The sequence below is a fragment of the Cucumis sativus genome, chromosome 2 (genome assembly GCF_000004075.3).
Source record: "Cucumis sativus cultivar 9930 chromosome 2, Cucumber_9930_V3, whole genome shotgun sequence".
NCBI lineage: Eukaryota > Viridiplantae > Streptophyta > Magnoliopsida > Cucurbitales > Cucurbitaceae > Cucumis > Cucumis sativus.
In genome coordinates this window covers 20,810,996-20,822,805 of record NC_026656.2, presented here as the reverse complement: position 1 = coordinate 20,822,805, position 11,810 = coordinate 20,810,996, and the positions used below count along the sequence as shown (strand labels likewise).

The 11,810-nt window shown below is 34.4% G+C and overlaps 2 protein-coding genes across 5 annotated transcripts; one reads left to right on the top strand and one right to left on the bottom strand.

Moving 5' to 3' along the window:
- Positions 1 to 518: 518 nt before the first annotated feature.
- On the bottom strand, positions 519 to 3,622 carry LOC101203139 (serine/threonine protein phosphatase 2A 57 kDa regulatory subunit B' kappa isoform). The gene is made up of 2 exons (XM_004138705.3): positions 1,570 to 3,622; positions 519 to 1,228 (listed from the first exon to the last, which is right to left on the bottom strand). The coding sequence occupies exons 1-2, from the start codon at positions 2,755 to 2,757 to the stop codon at positions 869 to 871; spliced, it is 1,548 nt and encodes a 515-aa protein (XP_004138753.1). The 5' UTR covers positions 2,758 to 3,622; the 3' UTR covers positions 519 to 868.
- Positions 3,623 to 6,042: 2,420 nt separating this feature from the next.
- Positions 6,043 to 11,391, top strand: LOC101211818 (E3 ubiquitin-protein ligase At1g63170). Of its 4 annotated transcripts, none has more exons than XM_011651485.2 (6): positions 6,043 to 6,258; positions 7,278 to 7,343; positions 7,773 to 8,640; positions 9,182 to 9,307; positions 9,393 to 9,687; positions 10,718 to 11,391. In XM_011651485.2, exons 3-6 carry the CDS (start codon positions 7,979 to 7,981, stop codon positions 10,907 to 10,909), a joined length of 1,275 nt encoding a protein of 424 aa, XP_011649787.1. In that variant the 5' UTR covers positions 6,043 to 6,258; positions 7,278 to 7,343; positions 7,773 to 7,978; the 3' UTR covers positions 10,910 to 11,391. The 4 variants fall into 4 exon arrangements, with proteins under 4 accessions (XP_011649787.1, XP_004138872.1, XP_031736373.1 ...); XM_004138824.3 differs by having other exon boundaries at positions 6,044 to 6,258; positions 7,776 to 8,640; XM_031880513.1 differs by lacking the exon at positions 6,043 to 6,258 and adding an exon at positions 6,876 to 6,998 and having other exon boundaries at positions 7,776 to 8,640.
- Positions 11,392 to 11,810: the final 419 nt, after the last annotated feature.

Genomic DNA, 11,810 nt, shown 5'->3' with positions numbered 1-11,810 from the left:
ATTTAGCAATTTGTTCGAGGGTGGAAGATGAGTCTTCACCAACAGCAGTGGGTCCATCATAAATTTTATCCATAACCATTTATCATTTTAAGTTTTTTCTTTCTTAAAAAAAACCCAACAAGAGTTAACACCTAAACTCAATAACTACTGGTTAATGCACTTTCTTTTTTTTAAAAAAAAAAAAAGCATGAAGTAAAAAACAATTGAAAATTTTTGGAATACCTTGAAAAAAAATAAAGATTCTGGAAAGTAAAATGGTGAGAGTTTCACATCATTTTATAACCATGATTCACACATAAACCTATGGTACATGTAGCACATTTTATTTTGGTCATAATAATTTTTAAAATGTTCATTATGACCTCTGCATTTTCAACTTTGGTACACTATGGAACTTCAACATTAAAAATAAAGGACCCAGATGAAGCATAAAATATACATATATATAAACCAACATAGTATTTAAACGAATATTGTATAGAAAAGAAAAAAATTACCTAAAAGAATGAATGAGAGAGTTTAAGAAGGGAAGAAGGGATTTGTGAAATGCACTGCAAGAAGTTTCCAATAAACTTGCAGAGTAGGAGTTAACATATCCAACATCATAATTAACATTACATGGTGGCTTGCCAGAGAGAAGGACCAAACCCAAAATTACATACTCCAATTTCCCCATCATCCACAACCAACACAAACCAAACATGTCCCTTCTTTTCACATTCACATTCCCTTTGCTTTTTTCCACACAACCAAAGAAAAAACATGGTGGGACTGTGGGAGGACTGGTGGTTTGAATGTGAGATTGAAATTCATCTTCATCTTCTTCTTTTTTTCTCATCTCATCAATGGATAACAAACTCATCAACGGTCAGCAAGCTATTGAGGATGCTAAAGGAGTTACCAGCACAGCAGTTTTCCCCGTCATTGGTTGCACATTTGCTGCAGCGTTCTCGAGTTGCTCCCATATCTGCTTCCGTTTCTTTGCTTCTAACGTTTCTTTCACCTCTTCCTCCTTGAATTGTGCATGGCAGGATATGAATAACTCATCATCCATCTCCATGAATATCTTTCTAACGTTAAGGGTCAGGTTCACCACTGCTTGGTTCCAATGGCTCTGTGCATTCTTCTCTAATGCGGGGAGTATGATCGGCAATATCACGTGTCGGTTGTGCCCAATCAAGTTTACAATGTGATCGTTGTTCCATAAGAAAAGGGACCTTTCAGCTACCTGAAAATGATATCAAGTTGATTGAACAGTTTCAGCAACAATGGTGTTGAAAGAATACTAAACTTGAAAGGTGAAAGGTGATCTAACTGAATGAAACAAAAATAAACCACAACACCAAACCAATTTGTATAAGTGGTGATGTAAACATCTGAACCATCCATACCAAATGTGCAGTAGAAACTGATTTTAGGTCTGTCTAAACATTAAATATATGTGACGGCATGTGACATGGCAGTGAAATAGATCCATTCATGATGAGAAACTATGAGAACATAATCACGGAATGACTGGAACTTGAAAGATTAAACCTTAGCATCATATAAGCTTTGGGAGATTACTACCTGAAAGTGAGAACTGTTAATGCAGCATCCTATTCGCCAGAACAAGGGAACCATGACTTTTTGGAATTCCACCATGTTAACTGTTTCCAAAATCTCCTCTAACTCACCCAGAAACATCACCTCTTTCTGACTACTCGTTATCGGCCAATATTTCAATAATCCTTTAACCACAACACTCGCTAGTTTTGGTTCCTTCTCGACAAACTGCGTAATGCAGTATGAAAGTTGTTGGAAGTAAGAACCTATAGATTTCGGTTTATGCAGAGGAATCAAAACCCTCCACAAGAAGATCTTGTGTTCCTCTTTAAGAGGTAATGCAAACCCACTGATTATACTCCCAAATATCTCCAGCAATTCAGCAATACCATTATGTCTTTCTGTTTCAGATACGAATCGATAAAAGATATTGTTGATAGACTTACGTATAAACGGCCGATGAACCATGAACTTCCCATATATCCTATGTAGAATCGTTTTTAAACATTCCCTTTCTCTGGGATCCTCTGAATCAAACAACTCCAACAGTTTCAAGATAAACGAATGATCCATATACTTCTTTGCAACCTTAGCATCAACAAATGAAGAATGTATAAACTTGAGTAACAAATCATAAACTAGCTGCAAATGTGGCCAGGCAGGATCAAACGTAGGCTCATCATCATCATTTTCACCACCAGTACTACCACCACCAATCATGTTAGCCCGATAATTGGGTGGAAAAACTCTAAACAGATTAACAGCACACATTTTACACAAAGCATGAATTGCAGGTTCGTTGAATTTCATAGTCCCAGCTCCAACAAAATCCACTAACTCAATCAACGTTTGTCTTTTAACACCTTTTTCAATGGAATTCTTACTTGGGTCCGTGAAATCAAAGGTAACACAACAAAGGCTCAGTTTACTCACAAAGAGGTTCATCTTCTCAGAAGAAGGCACGTCTTTGAAAGGCACCAGCGGCTCGATTCCAGCCACAAGACTCGCAGGGAAGACTGCAGAAGAAGTTTTCTTAGTAGCATTAGACCGTCCAGAGGCAGAAGCTCCACCGCTCGATCTTGGGGTCCCATGGCCAGAGGACGTAGTACTATTTCTCGGACTTGCACGGTTCGACGAAGACCGAGGCGTCCTCGGTGAATCGGACGAGTCAGATGACTTTCGAGGAAGCTTGCTAAGGATCTGCTTCAGCATTGTGAAGAAGAATCGATTCAAGGGAAAAGAGGAAGATCAAACCCAGAAGGGAATTTTTTTTTTATCACTACAGAACCAAAATAGTAAGAGGAAAGAACCCCCTATGTTTCAGCCATGAATTTCAACAAATCAAAAGACGAGAAACAAATTCAAGATGGAAAAATGTAGCGATTGCAGAGGACATTGACGGAATGCCAGATCCGCAAAAATCCTGTTCGTCCGAGTTCTCCCGATGAATAGCATGGGAAAGCTAAAAAAAACGAAGAGTAAAAAAACAGAAATTGAAAGAAACCCAGAAACGAAAAAGGAAGAAAACAAAATGGGTAAACCTCAGCAAACGTTAAGAACGCCAAAAATCCGAGAACAGAGCAATGCCTTAACAAACAAAAGTAACAAACCGAAAACAGAGAGGAGAAGAAGAAGAAGAAGAAGAAGAAGAAGAAGAAGAAGACGATTTAGGGTTTGAAGAACACAAAAGCAAATCAAAATCCCAGGATTCAAAAAAAAAAACACTTTATATAGAACGAGAGAGAGAGAGGAAATTGAAAGGAAAGGAAAGGAAAAGAAAGGAAAAGGATTAAGGAAGAAAGAGAGATTTGGTGTATAAAATGAGGTGAAATAGAAAGAAAGAGAGATTGTTGTGTTTAAAGCGTTGATGAGAAGAAGAAAATGATTTGGATGTTCATGAAAAGAATGGAGGGATGAAGGAAGATAGCAAGCAGAGAGGTGGTGTGTTATGTCTGGGTTTGCTTTTTCTTGGTAGATGGGAACGGGAATGGGAATGGGAATGGGAGTGGGAGAAACCTCTCGTTGGCATTTTCCAAGAGAAAATGCAAGCGCTTTACAGGACACCTATTTTCCATTTAATATCCCCTCTCTCTTTCTCTCTCTCTCTCTTCTTAATCCCTTTTCTAATCTCTTCTTTTTCTTTTCAAAATTCATCCTTTTTTTATCCATACATTTCCATTCACAATTGCCAAATTTCACTCCTAAATTAGTGATTTATCATCCACCTTTAAATTATCCACATCAATCAAAATATCAAAATATCCAATGCTTACTTTGTACTCCTTTGTGGTCGGTATCCGTTTGAATTATCCCACCAGTTTAGAAATCAATCAAACTAAAATGTAAATATAATTTTAAATTTTTTGTAGTTATACAATAATAAAAAAAATATTTAGACTTCAGTTCGATATATATTTAAAGAATTAAAATATCGGCAAGTCTAACATCAATATCAATATCAATGTGGATAGTCATTCAAAGCTAAGTGGTAAAATAACAATATTACAATTTAAATTTACATTGTGAACTATCAACATCAATGGTACTAGTAAATGAGGCGAATTACAATAATTAATAACCATGTGGATCAAAAGATGCAAAATAAGAGTCTGATTTCAAGAGTGTGAATCAAACAAACATATAACAAATAAAGATTACGTGAAAAACTATATAATAATGACTATAATATATCTAATTAACGACGCTTTTATGATGAGCCTAAAACTTATCTTAAGGGCCCAAGCCTCGGCCTTTGAACTAGCCCACATTTGGCCTTCCATACAAATTGGGCCTGTTACCAAATGGGCCGATTAGACCCATTTTAGAGTCAGATCTTCGATTGGCTCTAACCCAATCATTATTCTTCTAAATTTCATATTATGGTCATTGAGTTCTCAACATTATTTTATTTTAGCACCTTTCGAGAATAATCACTCTACTCTTTCGTATATAGTTTCAGGTTAAATTATAAATTTATTTTACAAACTTTAAAGTGCAGAAGTGTATGTATCAAACACTTTTTTTCTCCTCCAAATTTGGTGGAACTTTTAAATCTGTAATTATAACTTTCGAGATTTCATAGATATAAAATTAAAAATTTAAGAAACACGATAAACACTTTTTAAACTCGAAACTCTATCACATACAATGTTTCATTTTAGTTCATATACTTTCAAACTTAATTCATTTTGATATTTAAAAATTTTCAAAAAGTGACAATTTTGATTTATTCAAATGATAAGTAAGCGATCAAATAGTACATTCTAAAAAATACAATAATTAAAATGAATATGGTAGAAGTTGAAAATGAAGGTTATGTAAAAGAATGGAAATGAACGTTTTGCATGTAACATGAGTGAATTAAACTAATAATATATGAATGAAAGTGTACTTTTAAGTTTGTAAAATAACAATAGACTAATAATAAACCAATAAACGAGAGAGAAAATGATAATTAGAAGAAAAAAATATTAAAGCAGTGACGTGGCATGAAGTTAGCCTTCCAATGCGTAGATTGGACCATTCCAATAGATTACATTTACGCAAAACCAAACAAAATTTTAAATAAAGAAATATATATACATATATTATGTATAAAATTAGTAAAAAATATGTATAAAAATATAACAAAATAATTGATAATCTTCTAACGTTCACAAGTGATATTGATAAACATAGATGTAAGTATGTCAAAGCCTATCATTCACAAATTTAATTTTTTTCTATATTTGATTAACATTCGATGAACAAATAAAGTTACACCGAATAGTAATTTTTGTAAGAAATGAATGAAAATTTTAGAACTTTTTTGCATTCACGGTGGTAATGTTACAAACAACTACCAACAAATGAGACACACATTAAAATGGAGAGTTCATTAGAGTTTGGGTTCGACAACTCAAGAGTCAAGAGATGCGTCCGGTCATGAACTCCAAACAATACAAATTACATCAATATTTTACACATTTTCATCATTTATATTAATAGTTTGCAGTTTGCATCCATACTTTCATTTTCTATTTCCTTTTCTAAACATTGTTTTTTTCACCTCTAGATTTTATTTTTATTTATATTTTCAAAAGCTAAGTCTAACATTTTGAAAAATACAAAAATTAAGGTTTTTGAAAGTTACTAATGAAGCCTTAATTCTTTATCATGAATATACTCCCAAGATATAAAATAAAATAAAAAAGTTAAATAATTTACTTATTTTTTGAAATTAAGATATGTACTTCTTAAAAATAAAAAGAAACATTTTTTAAAGTTAAGATACCAAAAGATGTAAAGAGGCATAATTACAATTCAACATAAATTTGAAAATTGATAAATAAATTATGAGCTTAATTTCAATTATATAATTTTCATTTTTAACAAATAATAAAAAAAAAGTGAGTGCATAAAAGAAAAAGGAAAAATGAATATCTAACGTATAATAACATTTTTTTTTTATTAAAAGGAAAGAAGAGAGAGAGAGAGAGAAATGTGATCTATAAATACAAAAAGGAAAAAAAGAAAAGAAAAGAAGGAAGATTCTCAGGCGAAGGTAGGCAAAGGAAAGCAATGGAGGTCTAGAGCTGGCTGACTCTATCCCTACCTCCCCGATAAAGCAATTTCTCCGATTCACTTCAATTCTTATTCTTCTTCAAACGCCGTCCTCTCTCCGCTCCTCCGATTTCCTTCCCTCCCACCTCTCATCGGCGTTGGCTCAGTCCGGTGAGGTTCTCTGTCTTCGACGAGAATTCGCTTTTTGTTTCTCTTCTTTTCCTTTTTCAATTCGCGAAATGCTTTGTGTGTTTCTGTATCTTTCAATGTAGAACTCTACTTAGAAACGGTTTTTTGTTTTCTTTGTCGTGGGTTTAGGGTTTGAATTGATGGTTATTTTGGTTGGATCATTTTAATTTACAACAGGATCAGTCAACGTTGTGTAGTGAGGGGTTTTGATCCGTGTTCTTTGGGAAATTCAACTCGTAATTTTTTAATTCCGTTTGAAAGAATGATTGGAGCTGTGCATTTAGTCTTTGTTTGATTCCGTATGATTCTGAGAAACTTAAGGGAAATTCTGATACTACGGGACATAGGAAACCTCATTTCTTTAACTATCTTATCTTTCTTTTTTCTGAAAATCGTGTTAAACCTCTTAATTCTGGTTGAAAAAGAACTTTGCAGGTTTTTCATTAACGTCTCGAGTAATGCATATATCTTGAGAAAGAAAGGGGTCCTTTATATCGGTTATGTGATTTTTTTCCTTCGTTCCTTCGTTCCTTCGTTCCTTCGTTCCTTCGTTCCTTCGTTCCTCCTTTTCTTTCTTTCTTTCTTTCTTTTTTTTTGTTGTGGTGGTCATGGTGTGGAGGGGGGTATATCGGTGGAAAACCAAAGCTGTATTTGCATGATATCGTGGAGTGAAGCTGTTATTAACTTATCGCATGAAGTCTTTATTTGATCTTCCATTTGTTGTAGGTGTCTTAAACTTTATTTGGATGTTTCGATAGTAGTTGTGTATGAATCTATGATATGCCTAAAGAACTTAGATACCAGTTAAATTAAATGCAAGATTTACTACTTGTACCAGTATGGTATTTCATATTTGTGTTAAAACTATGGCTAAACTTCTGGTGTTCATATACTACTTGTACCAGTATGGTATTTCATATTTGTGTTAAAACTATGGCTAAACTTCTGGAGTTCATTTACTACTTCTTTAATATGATTATTGATATATATATTTTTTTCAGATTGGCAGCTTTGTGGATTGACAGAGTTGCATCAAAGGGCTGCTGCAACATCAATTTAAGTTATCTGTAAGTGATATATTTACACATGAGATTTTTTTCTTCTTCTTTTTCCTTTTTTGGTCTAATGTTTTATGTCTCTACTTAACGTGTTTTGCAGTGGTTGGGTGAAATGCTTTGTTCAATTCCTTTGTTGTTTATGTTATAAATATATTATGTCTTGTTTCATTCTTTTGTTGTTTACGTTATAAATATATTATGTTTTGTTTCATTCTTTTGTTGTTTTTCCCCATGGAAGGTTTAAATAATGTTTGAGCTAAATTCAGCAAACTTATGTCCCTGTTTGGTGGATGCTATGGTTTTCCCTTGCTTAAAATTGTAAAAGGAAATTGTAAAAAAATGTTATGCTTGATAATAAATTTCAACATTTTTCTGTTTCTTGCGAGCATATGTAATTGGTCTGTCTGAATTTATTGTTGTAATTATTTTCTTTTTTAGCAGATTGAACTTTGTTACTTTTCCGTCACTTTGTGGTGTCCGCCAAATTGGTTTTCTGCTTACACTTTGGACTGGCCTGGTATATCAAATTGGTGTTGAATTTGTGAGTAGTTGCAAATCAGAAGTGGCATGTAGTGGGACAAACACAGCAGCCTTGTTTTAGAGTTCTATGCTTTCTTTTTCCTTCATTGTGTTGCTGAACTTAGATGGACGTTCCCTCAGTGGAACTAAATTGTGATAGTGAAGGAGACTCTTACCCTTTATTAATGGCACGACCTGAACATTCTAACAGCAGTGAGCATATCATTGACATAACTGGTGCTGGTGATTCTGGCCCCTCTGGTCTGCCACATGGTAGGAGTTCAAATGGCTTAAATTCATCGCAGCCTGAAGATAGACCTTCAAGTAGTACACGAGTTCCCTTGTCCCAACCCTCAACTTCTTCTACTGGATCAAATTCTAGAAATTCTTCATTCATAAGAAGAGGAGATGCACGACGTCGTAGAAGTCCATTAAATTCTGGCTTATGGATATCTATTGAATTACTACTCACTATGAGCCAGATTATTGCAGCGATTATTGTCTTATCATTGTCAAAGAATGAAAAACCCCGTGCCCCTTTGTTTGCATGGATTGTGGGATATGCATCCGGATGTGGTGCCACCCTTCCTCTTCTATACTGGCGTTATCGACACCGCAATCAGGCTTCAGAACAAGATTCTCTTCAGTCCAGCCAGAGTTCTTCTCGCATTAATGTTCCTGCTGGGCCATTCTCTCTTTCAGTTTCTAGGGCATCAGAAGGGGAAGAACTTCAGCATCCTGCCCCATCTCCTAGAGGCAGTCAAGGGTCAGGAGTACTATCAGCAAGGTGTGTGTTTTTTGTGCTTGTACCAGAATACTTTAATAAATGGTTGATAACTCATCCTTTTAGATCATTAAAGTTGAATTGGGAGAGAGATAGAAACATGTCCATGTAATAATTCTGGAAATTTTTGTACAAGATTTCTTACTTCTTACTTCAATTTTCAAATTATGCATGAGATCCCAATTCCTCTGCATTATTACATTTATGTAGATCAATCATTAGAGCAGTTCATCTAACCTCATAAGGGTGTAGCAATCTCATTAGGCAGGTTGCCATTTTGACTGAATCACTCATTCATCATTCACGTTTATTGTATTCTTTTTCCTTGAACATAGAGACTAACGTATGCCAGAACTGCCCTGGCCTTGACCTTGATTAACACCAAATACCTCTAAAAATCATGCTCCAAGGTGTGGCAGTTTCTTGCTTACTGTGGTTGCTCAATTCCTTATTTCTTAATCTTTTCTTGATGTTTTTTTTTGTTCTCTCAAAGTTGAACAATAATTGCCCTTACATTCGAGTCTTTTTGTAATTTTGCGTGCAGATTAAAAGTACTGGTTGAATATTTTAAGATGGGTCTGGATTGCTTCTTTGCTGTTTGGTTTGTAGTTGGTAACGTATGGATCTTTGGAGGGCATTCATCAGCCTCTGAGGCTCCTAACTTGTACAGGTTTGTGCTCTTAGACTATTTGTATTTGTAGAGGCATAGCGGCATTCCTTGAATGGATTTTATTAATTTCTTTCTTTCTTTGCAGGCTATGTATAGTGTTTCTTACCTTCAGCTGTATTGGTTATGCAATGCCTTTCATTCTATGTGTAACCATCTGCTGTTGTCTTCCTTGTATAATTTCCATCCTTGGGTTTAGAGAGGACTTGTCACAGACACGAGGAGCCACATCGGAATCTATTAATGCATTACCAACTTATAAGTTTAAACTGAAGAAAAGTAGAAGTGGGGATGACAGAGAGAACAACTCCGGGGCTGGTGAAGGAGGAGGGGTTGTGGCTGCTGGAACTGAAAAGGAGCGAGTGATTTCTGGAGAAGATGCTGTAAGTACAGTACACACTGTCCTATTGAATACTAATTTTATCACTGTTTACCTTAGTATCTGTTTCTTTGGTGTAATTTGATAACCATTCTGTTCTTTTTTACTTTATTTTAATTTTTTAATATTGATTACCATTCACTGTTTGGATTTCATTTTTTAAATTTGAAAAGCTCTTTTGAAATCGTTGGGGAAGCTTTTATTTATTTATTTAATATTATCAATGTTTTTAAAAAGTTTTTCAGAATTTCACATTTTCCCTCTCCAACCTATACCTTCTCTTCTCACTTTAAAATATTTCCCGCTCCTCCTCACTTAAAAGTATTTCCATCTCCTTATCATTTTTTTTCTTTCTAAGCTTTTTCTTAACTTTATCCCTATACAATTCTTCCCTTTCTCTTTAACTTATCTTTTCCCTCTTCATAGTCTCTTCTTCTCCCTCTAATTTATCTTTATCATCTTAGCATTTTCTTCTCATACTTCTTTCTCAAGAATTTTCCCTCCATAAGTTTCTTGATTTTTCCCTCTTTTAACTTTCTTTCCCACCTAAGATGACTTACTTGTATTTTGAAAAAAGAAAATAGAAAGGACACACATACTTTGCCTACTTTTTCTCGTAAACAAAAAACCAAAAATTGTGAGATTAAAAAACCATTTTAGGAGTGTTTTTAATTCAAGCCAAAATTTGGATTTTTTTTAATATAAAAACTCGTTTTTGGAATTTGGCTAAGTATTGAAACTTAAACGGCTGGAAGGGTTATGGCCTGAGATTTCTCTATGAATCTGCCAGAAACAAAAATCCCACATCACAAATTAAATGGATTACTGGAAATTGTACGATGGAAGTTTGTTGTGTTTTTGTAAGTCATTTTCATTAAAAAGAAGAAGGAAGATATTTATTGATCGCGTTCTGGTTAATACTTCTCCATTTTACAAATGATTCCACGAATGTTTCAATCAGAGTCTAGTTTCTGGTGCATTCATTCTCATAGAATTGATTGACCAAATCTAATTGTTTTAAAAATTATGTGCAGGTCTGTTGCATCTGCCTAGCAAAATACGCCAACAATGATGAACTGAGAGAGTTGCCATGTTCACACTTTTTCCACAAGGACTGCGTAGATAAGTGGTTGAAGATCAATGCTCTGTGCCCGCTTTGCAAAGCCGAGGTTGGTGAGAGTATCGTCGGCTCTCTCGAGGGGACAAACAGACAACAGGGTGATTAGCGAGGGGAGTGGGCTGACTACATTGGCGCCATAAGTTCTCTGGATGGGTTCTGCTTGAATTCAAAATTTCACGGATACAAGTGTGTAGTATGTGCAAGCTCATCCTCTCTTGAGCTGCTAAACCTTATTTTTTGGGTTCGTATGCGGCATTCATTAGAGCCTTGAACAAGCTCCTCCTGTAGCAAATCCATCCATTGTCACCAATATAGGCAGAGTTATATGGTGCACGCGGGACGTTTTGAATGAGGAGAGATGGTTATGCTTTTGACCTTTTTGATAGAAAGTGAAAGTTGCTGATGTTGCAAAGGCTTATACTTGTATAATCACACTCCTTGTTCTTGTATTGCCCTCTTCAATTTTGTGGTGTAATGGCTATGATAACGAATAATCATCCGTAGAGCATACTATGCAATTCTAGTATAATATACATACATACATATATATATATATATTATATGTATATATGTTTGTAAGTTCACACATTCCTTTTTTTGCTCTGAAAAATACCATAAAATTTCAAAATGATTTTTCAAAACCTTCTTTTTGTACTAAACATTTGAAATTTGGCTTTATCAACTTCATTAATCAAATTTGTTGAAAATTTAAAAGATTCAGAAAGTTCAATGTTAATAAACTTGGGAAAACGGTCAGTTACAAACAATACTTACCCCAAGGCCATACAATGTATAACTTTGGGACTGTAGTAGGCAATGTTTTGCAGTTCAACAAATAATTGGAACTCTCCCAGTTCTTGCTCAAAATCATAAACATCGAGGTTAACCTGAGATCTAGATACTAAATTAAAACAAAACTAAACTTTAATTAACAACTAATGACATTTTGAAACTTAAATGTTATAATTGAAATAGCATTCAAAACTTTTATAAAAATAATTCGTTTT